General features: G+C 45.2%; 1 protein-coding gene across 1 annotated transcript; it reads right to left on the bottom strand.

Annotated features, from left to right (window-relative positions):
* Positions 1-771: 771 nt before the first annotated feature.
* On the bottom strand, positions 772-15,705 carry FBXW12 (F-box and WD repeat domain containing 12). The gene is made up of 10 exons (XM_033206136.1): positions 15,297-15,705; positions 14,809-14,846; positions 14,450-14,607; positions 12,787-12,905; positions 9,747-9,956; positions 8,696-8,854; positions 7,351-7,561; positions 6,342-6,520; positions 6,135-6,265; positions 772-1,050 (listed from the first exon to the last, which is right to left on the bottom strand). The coding sequence occupies exons 1-10, from the start codon at positions 15,384-15,386 to the stop codon at positions 954-956; spliced, it is 1,392 nt and encodes a 463-aa protein (XP_033062027.1). The 5' UTR covers positions 15,387-15,705; the 3' UTR covers positions 772-953.
* Between the last annotated feature and the right edge of the window lie 71 nt (positions 15,706-15,776).

The raw sequence follows: 15,776 nt of genomic DNA, 5'->3' as shown, positions 1-15,776 counted from the left end.
CAGCCATCTAACCATGGATTTTTTAGTTTTGTTTTGTGTTTGTAGTTTTTTTTTTTTTTTTTTTTTTTTTTGAGACAGAGTCTTGCTGTGTTGCCCAGGCTGGAGTGCAGTGATGCGATCTGGGCTTACTACAAGCTCTGCCTCCCAGGTTCACGCCATTCTCCTGCCTCAGCCTCCCAACTAGCTGGGACTACAGGTGCCCGCCACCATGCCCGGCTAATTTTTTGTATTTTTAGTAGAGATGGGGTTTCACCATGTTAGCCAAGATGGTCTGGGTCTCCTGACCTCATGATCCACCCACCTCGGCCTCCCAAAGTGCTGGGATTACAGGAGTGAGCCACCGCGCCTGGCCTTGTTTGTAGTTTTGAACAATGCTGAGGTGCTATACATGCTTTGCTCTGGGCCACCATGTTTCTGGAAAATGAAAGCCCAACAGCCATTCAATTTTACCCACCTTTTAACCTAAGTTATCTGGGAATTGCAGATCCTTGTGGGATCCTACTTATTCTTGTTCCCTTTGGCAAATGACATTCTTTGTACATGATTCTATACATTTCTCTCCCTCTGTCTTCTACCTTGGTCTCCATTGCCCGTGTATTACCTTATAGAATCTGTTATCTCTTACAATCAAGAAAACGGTTTAACCAGATTTCTTCAGCCATGTCATATGACCACTTCCATTGTTCTTTAATTTTCATTTTCTTCTAAGGGTCTTACTCTGTTGCCCAACCTGGAGTGCAACGGCACAATCACAGCTCATTGCAGCCGCAAACTCCTGGGCTCAAAGGATCCTCCCACCTCAGCCTCCCGAGTAGCAGGGACTACAGCCATGTGACACCACTTCAGGCCACAACATCTAAATTTCACTAAAATAATCATTCTGGGCTTGCAAATGGAATTCTCTTTACTACATTGCAGAAGATGATGCAAGGTCAATTTTGTTAGTTTCCATATTACATATTCAAAGAATACATCACCAGAGTGCTGGATTCACTTACTGTCACCTTAAGTACTATGCTTGCATTATCACACATCACACTGGAGATGCAGCTGTTAATGGAAAAATAAGATCATCAGTGAACAAAAGAGAAAGTAGGTATATCCATTGTTAATACTGAATTAGAACTTGACTAAGATATCAATATTCTTTCCAGGGAAAGTTACACTGATTATTATTTGCAGGAATAGCAATCTCAACCTGCTTTCAAATATTATTGCCAGAATTGTCAGCATCTGATTTGACAGATTATCTAGTTTAATGATGATTGGAGAGGTTTTTTGTTTTTTAATACAGGGCCTCGCTGTGCTGCCCAGGCTGGAGTGCAGTGGCACCATGTCAGTTCACTGCAACCTCCATCTTCTGGTTTCAAATGATCCTTCCAACTCAGCCTCCCAAGTAGTTGTGACTACAGGCACACACCACCACGCCCAGCTAATTTTTAAAAATATTATCTTGTAGGCCAGGCATGGTGGCTTACGCCTGTAATCCCAGCACTTTGGGAGGCCGAGGTGGGTGGATCACGAGGTCAGGAGATCAAGACCATCCTGGTTAACACGGTGAAACCCCATCTCTACTAAAACTACAAAAAATTAGCCAGCATGGTGGTGCACGCCTGTAGTCCCAGCTACTTGGGAGGCTAAGGCAGGAGGATTGCTTGAACCTGGGAGGTGGAGGTTGTAGTCAGCCGAGATCGTGCTACTGCACTCCGGCCTGGGCGACACAGTGAGATTCCATCTCAAAAACTATATATATAATATATATATATTAGATATATATGTATATATATTTTTTCTTGTAGAGATGGGGTCTCAGCATGTTGCCCAGGCTGGTCTCAAACTCCTGCACTCAAGTGATCTGCCTGCCTTAGCCTTCCAAAGTGCTGGGATTATAGGCATGAGCCATTGTGCCCAGCCCTGGATTTTTATTTTAAAATAGAATTCTGCTCCCTTTTGAGTATACCTGTTCTACTGCAATAGAATATCATAAGAGATGCCACGCTTCCCTCCCCACTGTGTGATGAGGAGATGGTGGGATCATAGCTCTGTTGTCAATCCTTACTCTGCATTAATGAAGTGGCAGTTTTACCCTCTCCACCAGAAGCCCAGAAACTGTAGGGTTAGTACCCTGTTGACCACTCCTGCCTTGCACTAACTCAAGTAAAGGTGATACTTCTCCCCCTCCCCACCAGGCCCTGAAGACACTGAGATGGAATCCTGTCAACTATCTCCCCGAGTGCACTGACGTGAGTAGAAATGGTACCCCAGAGCAGGTGTGGTGACTGACTTCTATAATCCCAGCACTTTGGGAGGCCAAGGTGGGTGGATTACCTGAGGTCAGGAGTTCTAGACCAGCCTGACCTACATGGCAAAACCCCATCTCTACTAAAAATACAAAAATTAGCTGAGCACAGTGGTGCATGCCTGTAGTCCCAGCTACTTGGGAGGCTGAGGCAGAAGAATTGCTTGAAACTGGGAGGTGGAGGTTGTGGTGAGCCGAGATCGTGCCACTGGCACTCCAGCCTGGGCAAAAGAGTGAGACCGTCTCAAAAAAAAAAAAAAAGAAATGGTACCCCTTCCTCTGCCCACAAAGCACTGCAGAGATAATAGCTGAAAATGTCCCCAAATTCATAGACCTATAGATTCAAAAAGTTAATCAAACCCAAACAGGTTAAACTCAAAGAATTTCATACCAGACATATCCTAATCAAATTTCTGAGAATGAAAAACAAAGGAAATAACCTGTACTCAACCAGAGCAAAATGACACATTATCTAGAGATACAAAGATTTGAATGACAATGGATTTCTCATCAGACATCATGGAAGCCAGAAGGAAGAGGCAAAACATTTTTCAAATACTAAAAGAAGTTAATACACCGATTAAAACAGAGTATCCCTGGTCAGCAGCAGAATGTTATAAACAAACAACAAATAAAGCACACAGAGTGTAGAAGGACCCCAAATAGCCAAAGCCATCTTGAGCAAACCTCATTACCACATTTGCTGGAGGCATCACATTACCAGATTTTAAAATACATCACAAAACTATAGTAATCAAAACATCCTGGTTGTGTGTGTGTGTGTTTTTTTTTTTTTTTTTTTTTTTTTTTGAGATGGAGTCTCACTCTGTCGCCCAGGCAGGAGTGCAGTGGCGTGATCTCGGCTCACTGCAAGCTCTGCCTCCTGGGTTCACGCCATTCTCCCGCCTCAGCCTCTCAAGAAGCTGGGACTACGGTGTCCGCCACCATGCCCAGCTAATTTTTTTTGTATTTTTAGTAGAGACAGGGTTTCACCATGTTAGCCAGGTTGGTCTTGATCTCCTGACCTTGTGATCCACCTGCCTCGGCCTCCCAAAGTGCTGGGATTACAGGCGTGAGCCACCACACCTGGCCAGTTCTTGTGTTTTTATCCCCAGAGACAAACCGTAAACAAACAAAAAATCCAGCATGGTACTGACATACATACAGTTACATTGTTCAGTGGAATGGGATAGAAGGCCCAGAAATAAACCCTCACATTTAAGGTCAATTGATTTTTGTTTTAAACAAAAGTACCAAGAACAGTCAATGGAGAAAGGACAGTCTCTTCAATAAATGGTATTGGCAATGAAAAAGGAAAACTACAGACTGATATCCCTGATGAACACAGATGCAAAAATCCTCTAGAAAATAGTAGCAAACTGAATCCAACAGCAAATCAAAAAGCTAATTCACCATGATCAAGTAGGCTTCATTCCCGGGAGCAAGGTTGGTTCAACACATGCAAGTCAATAAACATGATTCCCCACATAAACAGAATTAAAAACAAAAAACCATATGATCATCTCAATAGACACAGAAAAAGCTTTCAATAAAATGCAGTATCCCTTTGTGACAAAAACCCTCAAGAAACTAGGCATTGAAGGAGCATACCTTGAAATAAGAGCCATCAATGACAAATCCACAGGCAATGTCATAATGAATGGGCAAAAACTGGAAACATTCCCTTTGAGAACTGGAACAAGACAAGGATGCCTACTCCTACCACTGCTAGTAAACATAGTAGTGACTAGTAGTGACTAGTAGTGACAGCAGTGATAGCTCTAGCTAGGAAGCCCCAGCCAGAGCAGTCAGCCAAGAGAAAGAAATAAAGGGCATCCAAATAGAAAAAGAGGAAGTAAAACTATCTCGTTGTGGACAATATGACAATATGATTTTGTGTGTGTGTGTGTGTGTGTGTCTGTCTGTCTGTCTGTCTGTGTGTATAGATATATATAATACGTTTTTTTTTTTTTGAGGTGGAGTCTCGCTCTCTTGCCAGGGCTGGAGTACAGTGGCCGGATCTCAGCTCACTGCAAGCTCCGCCTTCCGGGTTCCCGCCATTCTCCTGCCTCAGCCCCCCGAGTAGCTGGGACTACAGGCGCCCGCCACCTCGCCCGGCTAGTTTCTTATATTTTTTAGTAGAGACGGGGTTTCACCGTGTTAGCCAGGATGGTCTCGATCTGCCGACCTCGTGATCCGCTCATCTCGGCCTCCCAAAGTGCTGGGATTACAGGCTTGAGCCACCGCGCCCGGCCCAGAGAGGGTCTTGTTGTGTCACTCGGTCTGGAGTGCAGTGGCACAGTCATGGCCCATTGCAGCCTCAACTTCTGGGCTCAAGTGATCTTCACACCTCAGCTTCTTGTGTAGCTGGGACCACCAGTGCACACCATCATGCTTGGCTAATTTTTTTTTTTTTTTTTGTAGAGACAGGGTCTCTGTATGTTGCCAGGGCTTGTCTTGAACTCCAGGGCTCAAGTGATCATCTTGCCTCAGCCTCCCAAATTGCTGGGAATACATGCATGAGCCACTATGCTCCGCGCCCGGCCCATAAGATGGTAATTTAAACAATCTCTTATGTTTGGGCACTTAGGGAGTTTCCAGCTCTTGACTATCACAACTGCTGTAATGAACAGCCAGCGTACTTGAATGATTAGAGGTATAGCTTCACAGTAAATTCTTTTTAGTGGTGTTGGCAGTGCAAAGGATATATGTATTTTCTTAGATGTCGCCAAAAAAGCACTATAAGCAGTATAATGACTAGCAATAATCTGGAAGAAAATGCCTGCAAAGCCTTGAGAGTCAAGACTTCTATGTATACTACGTAAAGCTCAAGACAAACAATTTAAAGGCAAGCAAACCAGGGGCAAAAATCAACAAAATGGAGGGAAAGGCAGCTCACTGAAGCAGCAACCAAGTGGCTAATGAATTCACAAAAGGTACAACTTAGCAAGAAAACACAGGGCATTGAGGACATAATCTATCCACTGCTCATGGGAATATAAATTGAGAGCCACTTTGGGAAGACTTTTTTTTTTTTTTTTTTTTTTTTTTGAGGCGGAGTCTCGCTCTGTCGCCCGGACTGGAGTGCAGTGGCCGGATCTCAGCTCACTGCAAGCTCCGCCTCCCGGGTTTACGCCATTCTCCTGCCTCAGCCTCCCAAGTAGCTGGGACTACAGGCGCCCGCCACCTCGCCCGGCTAGTTTTTGTATTTTTAGTAGAGACGGGGTTTCACTGTGTTAGCCAGGATGGTCTCGATCTCCTGACCTCGTGATCCGCCCGTCTCGGCCTCCCAAAGTGCTGGGATTACAGGCTTGAGCCACGGGAAGACTTTTAACATCTATTGCAAGTGCCATGACTTCAAGAACTAGCGATTCTCTTTTCAGGCATGAGTTTATTGATATCTATCCTCAAAGAATCTTAAAAAAAAAAAAAAAAAAATCCCTGTTCTCCCTTCATTCCTCTTGATGTAGAAATTAGAAGTTTTTGGCCAGGTACGGTGGCTCACGCCGTAATCCCAGCACTTTGGGAGGCCGAGGCAGGCGGATCACGAGGTCAGGAGATCGAGAGGTCGGGAGATCGAGATCATCCTGGGCAACATGGTGAAATCCCTTCTCTACTGAAAATACAAAAATTAGCCAGGTGTGGTGGCACCATGCCTTTAATCCCAGCTAGTTGGGAGGCTGAGGCAGGAGAATTGCTAGAACCCGGGAGTCGGAGGTTGCAGTGAGCTGAGATCACGCCACTGCACTCCAGCCTGGTGACAAAGGGAGATTCCATCTCAAAAAAAAAAAAAAAAAGTGTTCAGGGAATGTTTAGGTCACAAAACAGAGCTTACCCGTGTGTTGTGGGATCATGCCATATGTTTTCCAGGTGACAGCAGCTCCTGAGGTATGGATGGCGGCCTCCTTCTTCCCACATGTACACGTGCACAGAGTTCTTGGATGTGGTGAGCACATAGCGAGGATCCTTCCAAGGATAGCCAGAGTGAGTGGCCAAGGAGTCAAAGTCAGATCAAAAAGCAGTGGAGGAGAATCATACATACCACCCAGAAGTTGTTGATGGCTGCCTGGTGGTCCTCGAATCGTTGCAGCAGAAAGCCAGTGATGCTGAAGAGTAACAAGTATGGCCCATTGGTAAAGACAATCGTATATCCATCGTTGGCTCCCATCCAAATAGGGGACTCCAGATGAGCTGCCAACTGGAAACTTGCAATCTCATATGCTGTTTTCATGTAAAACACACATATATACACACACATAAGGAAGTAAATATCAGATCATTGAATAAGAACAATATCCTCATACTGAATAAAAAAGCATAGTCCCCACTTCCACAGACTTCATTCCAGGGAGGAAAATGAAGGGTAGCCCAGTGGCCTGACAAATACATATCACTGACTGTGGTTAACAGGCGCTAGGACACGTGAACAGAAGTTTGTGGACAGTAAACAATCCCCTGGGCATTGAGGCAAAACCTGTAGTGGGAAGGAACATTGGAATGCAGGACCTAAAACATGATGGAAATCTATATGTGTTCACCCAAGAGGGCAGGGTCGGGGTAGAGATCAGCATGGGTATTAGAGCCAAACTAGGGAGGGTTCACCCCTAGCTAAAGAAATCCCCTGCTCCTGGCTGGGCACGGTGGCTCACGCCTGTAATCCCAGCACTTTGGGAGGCCGAGGCAGGCTGATCATGAGGTCAGGAGATCGAGACCATCCTGGCTAACGTGGTGAAACCTTGTCTCTACTAAAAATACAAAAAATTAGCCTGGCGTGCTGGCGGGCGCCTGTAGTCCCAGCTACTTGGGAGGCTGAGGCAGGAGAATGGTGTGAACCCGGGAGGCGGAGCTTGCCGTGAGCTGAGATCGCGCCACTGCACTCCAGCCTGGGCGACAGAGTGAGACTCCGTCTCAAAAAAAAAAAAAAAAAAAAAAAAAAAAAAAAAAAGAAATCCCCTGCTCCCTTTTTACAGACTGACCCATTTATTATAGCTAACATGAATGACTGTGTAATGAGGAAGAGAAACAAGCATTTCTAATATGGCACAGCCTACCTTGGATGACTGTTTGGCCTCCAGTCCTCTTGGTTGTTAGATCAAAGGTGATAAATTCTGTCTTTTTTCCGGTGTTACTTTGGGACATCAGTGTTATTCTGTTTTTCACCTCTGGGGTCCAGCAGGCGCTGACACATAATTTATGTGGGAGAGAGGTAGACAGAGGAGCACTGCCTTCTGATGGTCTCACTAAGGACTCTGTGAGGAATACCTAAAGAGAGCATCGCGTGCGCGGTCAGGGGAAGGGAACTTATAGCCTCTCAGTACAGGAGTGACTCCAGAAGAGCCTTCTTAGAAATTCTCATCTTGTGGCTAAAGCTTTGTTCAACATCTCAGGAGTGATGAGAGGTCACTGCTTATCACTCCAGCATACAAGGAACTCACTGTCTTCCTATCCTTCCTGTCCCATTCACAGAACAGTGTCCCTGAAGCATGCCAAGGGGTTACAAAACCATCTCACCATGTTGAACCCTTGGTCAAGTTGAGGTTGGCTAAGCAGATTTTCCCTTCTTGGAGAACAAGTCAAGGACTGTGTGGCTTTTACTACCTGCCTTCTGAACTCCTCCCTCTTTGGTGCCCAGTCCACCAGTGCCCCTCTACAAAAGGTCTGCTCAAAGGCCAAAGCCTTCCTCAGAGTGATATTCAGAGGCTGTTGCATATTCAGTTACTTTTGGACTTCTCTATACTTTCCAGCCAACATAGATAAAAGTAAAGAAGGCAAAAGAGAACAAGGTCAAAGATATTTTTGTAAAAAAAAAAAAAATTTTTTTTTTTAAGAGGTAGGGTCTCGCCATGTTGCGCAGGCGGGAGTGCAGTGGCTATTCACAGGAGCAATCCCACTACTGATCAGCATGGGAATTTTGACCTGTTCTGTTTCTGACCTGGGTCAGTTGACCCCTCCTTAGGCAACTTGGTGGTCCCCTGCTCCCAGGAGGTGAACGTATTGATGCCAGATTTAGTGTGGACACCCTATCAGCATAGCACTCTATGGCCTGGAACTCCTGGGCTCAAGCGATCCTCCCGCTTCAGCCTTCTGAGTAGGTAGGACTATAGGTGCATGCCACCATGCCCAGCAATCCCTATTTCTTGATACCTGTCTCACCCTCCTCCATCTCTTTGGCAAATTCGGGCTTCATGAATGAGTTTTCATTAACATTTGCCACAGCAACTGGATGTTGTTGCCTCAAAGAACATTGTTTCCTGACCATCACAATGGATTCCCCTTGTGATGTGGTCTGAGAGAGGGAGCAGTGTGCCTGGTCCTCACTGAGCTCTACAGTTTCTCTGCATGCTTCCTAACTTGACATTCCCATCCTGAAGTTCAAATACACAGAACAGCACCTACCTGTGGCAAGGTACGACTATATGTCCCACATGCAAATACCCATTTCTTGTCAGGAGAGCAGTGTAGAAGTGCAATACCATATTGAAATGCAGTAACTTTAGAAACATCCCTTAATCCAGGCAGTGTAAATGTGTAGATGTCACCTGCAACATCGCCAACCTGAAACCAAAACATCCCCACCACATCAATAGGAAGATATGTGAAATCCTAAAGTACAGAGTAGGCAGCACTGTCAGCTACAAGATATGCCACCGTTTCTTCAATCATATAATGGAGATCAAAACCTCTGACCAGTCTAGCTTGAGACACTGTTGGGATAATCCCGTGGAATACAACTTTCCAAGACCCAAAGCATTCTTCTCAAGGACAGTTATTCATTAGCACATCAACACTATGCTTTTTCTCAATGTCACCCAAAGCCATCTCTCTCCCTCGACTGTCCCCAACCAAGTTCATGGACTGGACAATAACACACACTTGAAAGAAGAGGCACATATAAAGTAATTCAGAAAAGTTTTTGGCTTTTTGTTTTTAGAAGAATGGCTGGGGAAATGTACTTGAGGCAAGTCAAGGGCCAAGATAGCATGGAGGCTTGTATAACATTCATTGATATATTGTGATTGACTCATAGGGTATGTAGAAGGGATGACTACAAGAGAAATAGGCTGGGTGCGGTGGCTTATACCTGTAATCCCAGCACTTGGGAGGCTGCGGTGGGCAGATCACGAGGTCAGGAGTTCAAGACCAGCCTGGTCAGCATGGTGAAACCCTGTTTCTACTAAAAATACAAAAAATTAGCCGGGCATGGTGGCGTGTGCCTGTAGTCCCAGCTACTCAGGAGGCTGAGGCAGGAGAATTGCTTGAACCCAGCAGGCAGAGGTTGCAGTGAGCCAAGATTGCACCACTGCACTTGAGCCTGGGCAACAGAGTGAGACTCCATCTCAAAAAAAAAAAAAGAAAAAAAGGCATAGGACAGTAATGTGACACAGATGCCTGACAAAACAGCAGGCATTTGATTTTTTGGTCCCCTGTAAATTCAGGGCTCACTTACCGTCAGGAATGGGCCATCCTTTGTGAGATAGGCTTCCATGCAGTAACAGGACTCTGGCATGGGGAGAATGGCCAGAGCATCCCTGTCCTGACAATTCCACACTTTGATAGTTTTTTTCCGATCCATAGTGATGGCAAGATGCATCTGAGGGAGGGTTACCAGATTTGAGAAATAGAACTCCTGGACTGGGCTTGACCAGATCATGGTACCCTAGAGAACAAGAGTAACGCAATCTGTGTTCAAGGAACTCTTACATCTACTGTACTTTCATTCTGTCCATGTTTATTTGGAAGTCTCTTCCAAATCAGATCTTCTTGCTTCTGGCAAAAGATATAAAAATTCCCCACATCTCAATATTTTGGAGGAGTGAACATGAAAACAGGCACTACGCACTATGCTCAGAGACAAGAACTTGGTACATAATAGGTGCAAAGAATGATCAGACTTCCTGAGTTCAAATCACCTCTGCCTCCTACTAACAGTACAGCTTCAGCAAGTTGCTTTCTATCATGCCTTCTAATGAGGCTGTCATTACCTTTCACAACTCATGAAACATACTTAGAATTCTGCCTAGGACACAGTAGGAACCCAGAACGTATTAACTATCGTTAAAATTGTTATTCATTCATCAAGCTTGTACATTACATACAAGATAGAATAGTTCTTTCTAGATGATTCTTTAGCCTTTAAAAAAATTGTGAAGTAGGCTGGGTGCAGTGGCTCAAGCCTGTAATCCCAGCACTTTGGGAGGCTGAGATGGGCGGATCACGAGGTCAGCAGATCGAGACCATCCTGGCTAACACGGTGAAACCCCGTCTCTACTAAAAAATACAAAAAACTAGCCGGGCAAGGTGGCGGGCGCCTGTAGTCCCGGCTACTCGGGAGGCTGAGGCAGGAGAATGGCGTGAACCCAGGAGGTGGAGCTTGCAGTGAGCTGAGATCCGGCCACTGCACTCCAGCCTGGGCGACAGAGTGAGACTCCATCTCAAAAAAAAAAAAAAAATTGTGAAGTATATCATACAAGAAAAGAGCACGAAGTTTAATGAATTATCACAAGTGAATGCCAATGTGCCACTTGTAAGCCCTCCCAAAGTCCTCTTTGCATGTGCTCTATTTAACAACTCCCCCATGGCTCCCCACACTCAAATGTAATCACTATTTTGATTCCTCACACTATAACAAGTTGCCTATGCAGTAATATCTATGGCCACATAACCAAGCACCCCAAAATTTAGTGGCTTGAAACAGGCTTATTGCTAACTCAGTTTCTTTTGATCAGAAATTCAGGGGCAGCTTGACTGGGTAGTTCTGGCTGTAGGTCTCTCATGAGGATGAAGTCAAGTTTCACTTCCAAGATGGCTTCTCATATAGCTGTGTAAGTTGATGTTGGCTACTGGCAGGGGTCCTCAGTCCCTCACCCCACAGCTCTTCTCTGGAGGGCTGCTTGAGAGCTCTCATAACACTGTGACTGGATTTCCAAGAGCTAATGACCCATGAGTAAAGAATTGTCTTCTGTGACATAGCTTCAGAAATTACACATCATAATTTCCACAATACTCTATTGGTTCCACAGGTCAGCCCTATTCACTGCGGCAGTGGACTACACAAGATTGATTGTTATTGTTGGGCAAAGATATTTGGGCCATCTCAAGAGACTGGCAGCCATAGCCTGCCCCATAGCCTCCAGTGATTCACTTTCCCCTACGTGAAAATATATCCACCATCTCCCAAAGCTCTCAAATGTCTCATACCATGATAGTATCATTGCAGAATCTAGGATCTCATTGTTTCTAGGTCCAGGTATAGATGAAGCTCTGTAGATTCAGTTTATCTTGATGTGAAAATCTTTGAACTAAATATACAAGTTATCTGTCCCTCACCATCCCCAAAGTACAAGTGTGGGGTAAGCACAGGATAATGGTCGCTGTCATTCAGAAAAGGTGAAAATGGAAAAAGAGGAATCACTGCTACAGGAAATTTTGAAATCCAATAGAAAACATGCTGGCAATTTGTTGATTAGGACTCAAGGCCCAAGAAAGATTTTTGATGACTCTTGGTTCTACTCTCTAGGTTCTTGATTCTGTCTGAGTCATCCTTTACTTTCTATATATGGTGGCCCAATTTTTTAGCTAAATTGTTTTGGTAGTCTGCTTCCTGCCAAAGTTCTGAAATCCAAAAAGCCTCTTTTCCTTTTGTGTGTTTTGGCCCCTTTAAATCCAAGTTGGCAGTGTTTCTGCCAATGTAATTCTCTTTAACAAAAACTTTGTGGGTCTAAGAACCTCACTGCAGTTTATACAATTAGACAAAAGCCACACTCAATTTTGAGATAAATCCTCTGTGCACCTTGGAGATCATCTGAGCTAGAGACCACTTTCTGAAAAAGCCAGTATAACAAATGCCACTCATTGACAAAGAGGCAATAGAACAGGTAACAAACATGCACAAAACCCAAAAATTGTCTCACAAAGGCACTCCCTGTTATTGATAGAAAATAAGACCTTATACACATTTATAGATAGAAACACAAATTAAAAAGTAAATTCTCAGCCAAGCGCAGTGGCTCACGCTTGTAATCAAAGCACTTTGGGAGGCCGAGGTAGGCGGATCACGAGGTCAGGAGATTGAGACCATCCTGGCTAACACGGTGAAACCCCATCTTTACAAAAATACAAAAGAATTAGCTGGGCGTGGTGATGGGCACCTGTAGTCCCAGCTACTTGGGAGGCTGAGGCAGGAGAATGGCGTGAACCCGGGAGGCGGAGCTTGCAGTGAGCCGAGATTGCACCATTGCACTCCAGCCTGGGCAACAGAGTGAGACTCCATCTCAAAAAACAAACAACAAACAAAAACAACAACAAACATGAGTTCTATGTGTGTCTATGGTCCAAATGAAAAGGTCACAAATTACATGATAGAAAACCTGATTTGACACTTTGTTTTTGTTACCACTTCCGAGTATTTTTCTCTCAGCACTTCCGTTTCACATACAGAACAGGATGGATGCAATGCAGTACTTTTGCTACATATTGGCCAGACTCACCTCTTGCACATCCCAGGCACAAAGCTCTTGCTTTGGAGATACACTACAAATGATTGATTTCTCCTGTTCTTTCATTGTCAGGCTATTTCCTGAGAGATAAGCCAACTCCATCTCATATGCTAGAAGGAAACACAGGAGACTTGGCCACCAGATAGTTAAGGGATGATCCAAACCAAAAGAAGATAATTTCAAATATTTCTGTACCCTCTTAGGAAGGTTTGGGTAACAATATGGAGAAGATAGAAATTGGGGTCCAGAGTCATCCAAACACAGGTTCCCATGGCAGACTGGCCATTTGGGAGATGTTGGCCAACTTGCTTTTCCTTTTCATCCTCAGTTTCCAAAGATATAAAAGGCATATTAAAATATCTCCATCAGAGAACTTTTCTGAGTTTTAAAAGAGTTATCAAGTCCAGGCACAGTGGTTCACGCCTGTAATCAGAGCATTTTGGGAAGCTGAGGTGGGCTGATCACTTGAGGCCAGGAGTTCGAGACTGGTCTGGCCAACATGTTGAAACCCTGTCTCTACTAAAAATACAAAAATTAGCATGGTGGCAGGTGCCTGTAATCCCAGCTACTTGGGAGGCTGAGGCATGAGAATTGCCTGAACCCAGGAGGCGGAGGTTGCAGTAAGCCAAGATCATGCCACTGCACTCCAGCCTGGGTGACAAAATGAGACTGTCTAAAAAAAAAAAAAAAAAATGTTACCAGGGTTAGGTCAGGTACAATGGCTCATGCCTGGGAGGCTAAGGTTGGAGGATCGCTTGAGCTCAGGAGTTCAAGACCAGCCTGGGTAACAAAGTAATACCTAATCTGTACAAAAAATTAAAAAACTATGGCTGGGCATGGTGGCTTATGCCTGGAATCCCAGCAATTTGGGATGCCAAGGCAGGTGGATCACTTGAGGTCAGGAGTTCAAGACCAGCCTGGCAAATATGGTGAAACTCCATCTGTACTAAAAATACAAAAATTAGCTAGGCATAGTGGTAAATGCCTGTAATCCCAGCTACTCAGGAGGCTAAGGCAGGAGAATCACTCGAACCCAGGAGACAGAGGCTGCAGTGAGCTGAGATTGTGCCATTGCCCTCCAGCCTAGATGACAGAGCAAGACTTAACCTCAAAAAAAAAAAAAAAGTTAGCTGGTTGTGGTGGGACACCCCTGTAGTCCCAGTTACACAGGAGGCTGAAGCAGGAGGATCTCTTGAGCCCAGGAGGTTGAGGCTTTATCTCTATAAAATTTTTTAAAAATTAGCCTGGGTGACAGGGCCAGACCCTGTCTCTAAATAAATGCATACGTAGGCTCTACTGCTACAGCCTCAACCTCCTGGGCTCAAGAGATCCTCCTGTTTTTTAAAGTTTCCCATTAATTTTTTTTAATTTTTATCCTGGGAGGGATGAGAAGCCTTAGGAAAAAGGGAGTAACAGGACCTGATTTTATGTTGTGAAAAAAATCACTCTAGTTTCTTCATTCAGCACAGATGGTGGGGACAAGAGAGGAAGCAGGGAGACATCGCATGGCTATCACGACAAACCAGTCTGGTTCAATTTTAATTCCTTTTCCTTTCACTGAGTGAGAACACACAACTGCGCACAGCAAAAATCAAATCGAGTGGACCTCTGAAAACAAGTTGCTCATGTTCCTCTAGGGCACCTGTCCCCATACCGATGTTCTTAGTTACTTTGTAGATAAAGTTATGCGGCTGTGCCAATGCCAACTGAAGCTCCTTCCTTCTTTGATGCAGGAAAAATTGCTTCCATGTGTGTGTGCCCAGGTGTTGATCGGTGAAGTTGCTGCAGTCCCATCTCTGCAGAGATAGCGACCTGGAAACAGAATCACAGTCCCATCAGGCTGTTCTCAGTCAGTTCACCTCCTCAGAGCCCCGGTTATATCACAACCCCCTACTCACACTAACTTTCCTGTGTATATCTCACAACACAGCCACACACAGGCCTCGGCACACAGCACGGGTGCGCAGTCAGATGATCTCTCCCCTTCCCTCCTTACTCTTTCCCTTTCCTTACCTCCACAGGAAATCGCTCTCTGCAATCCTATTCCAATGCTATGGGAGAGAAGGGAAGAGACAAGCAGGCAATCAGTTACATCAGAGAGTAGGGGCAATGTTCTGCTATTATTTGTTCTGGGAGCTGGGCCCGCACAGGCTAATCAGCTGGGATTCCAGCTCTCGAAGCATTCCCCAGTGTGGGGAGATAAGGAAATGGTAACAACAGAGACCTGTCACTGCTCATACAAGCACTGGGTATTCTCATGAGTTCACACAAAGACATTCTGATTTCCTAGGGCTTGAAATGGGAGCCTCAAGGACTGTTTAGTCAGTACAACTCCTGGATGTCAGCTTGTCCTTTCCGTTTAACAGAATATGAGGCCTTCAGAGTGAAGGATGCTAACCCCCAAAGCCTCAATGTAGCCCTCTGCTATTCTGCAAAGTGGTGCTCAAACTGGTCGAGAGAAGCAGCTGGAGTGGGGGCAGAGGGAGGTGGAACACCTTTACCTTGTTCACCTGGGAAGCCTGCAGTAAGCCAAACAGGTCCAGGAAAGAGAAGATTCGCTTCAAAGCTAAGTCAGGCAGTTGGATCTCCATTTCACACAGCCTGAACCCACATCCACTTTCCTTTCTCCTCTCCGGGCTGCTCTGAATTTAAAGGCTTTGCCAAAGTCTGCAGCACTTGTAAAGATTTTCACCTGTGCCCATCCGTGTGCGGTAGAAACAAGCTGCAGGTGTGCAGACTCCCGGGCTGACCTCCATCCCGGCCTGTCTCCGGGGCCTCATCCACACAGCTGGCGGCATCCCTACCTAAACCCACTTGTTAGTGCTGTTCATTGTTTACAGGAGCTCAGCAACACCTGTGCACTGTGAGCTGGAGGTGCAGAACCTGGGGCAGCCCCAGCTGCAGATGAAGTTGTCAGGACCCTCTAGGAAATGTCACCGAATGCACTCACTTTGATCAGATCCCAGTGTCTCAACTCCTGG

The sequence above is a fragment of the Trachypithecus francoisi genome, unplaced genomic scaffold (assembly GCF_009764315.1).
Source record: "Trachypithecus francoisi isolate TF-2019V2 unplaced genomic scaffold, Tfra_2.0 Lachesis_group0, whole genome shotgun sequence".
NCBI lineage: Eukaryota > Metazoa > Chordata > Mammalia > Primates > Cercopithecidae > Trachypithecus > Trachypithecus francoisi.
Note: the sequence above shows the minus strand (reverse complement) of the source record. Positions and strands in the feature narration are given on the sequence as shown.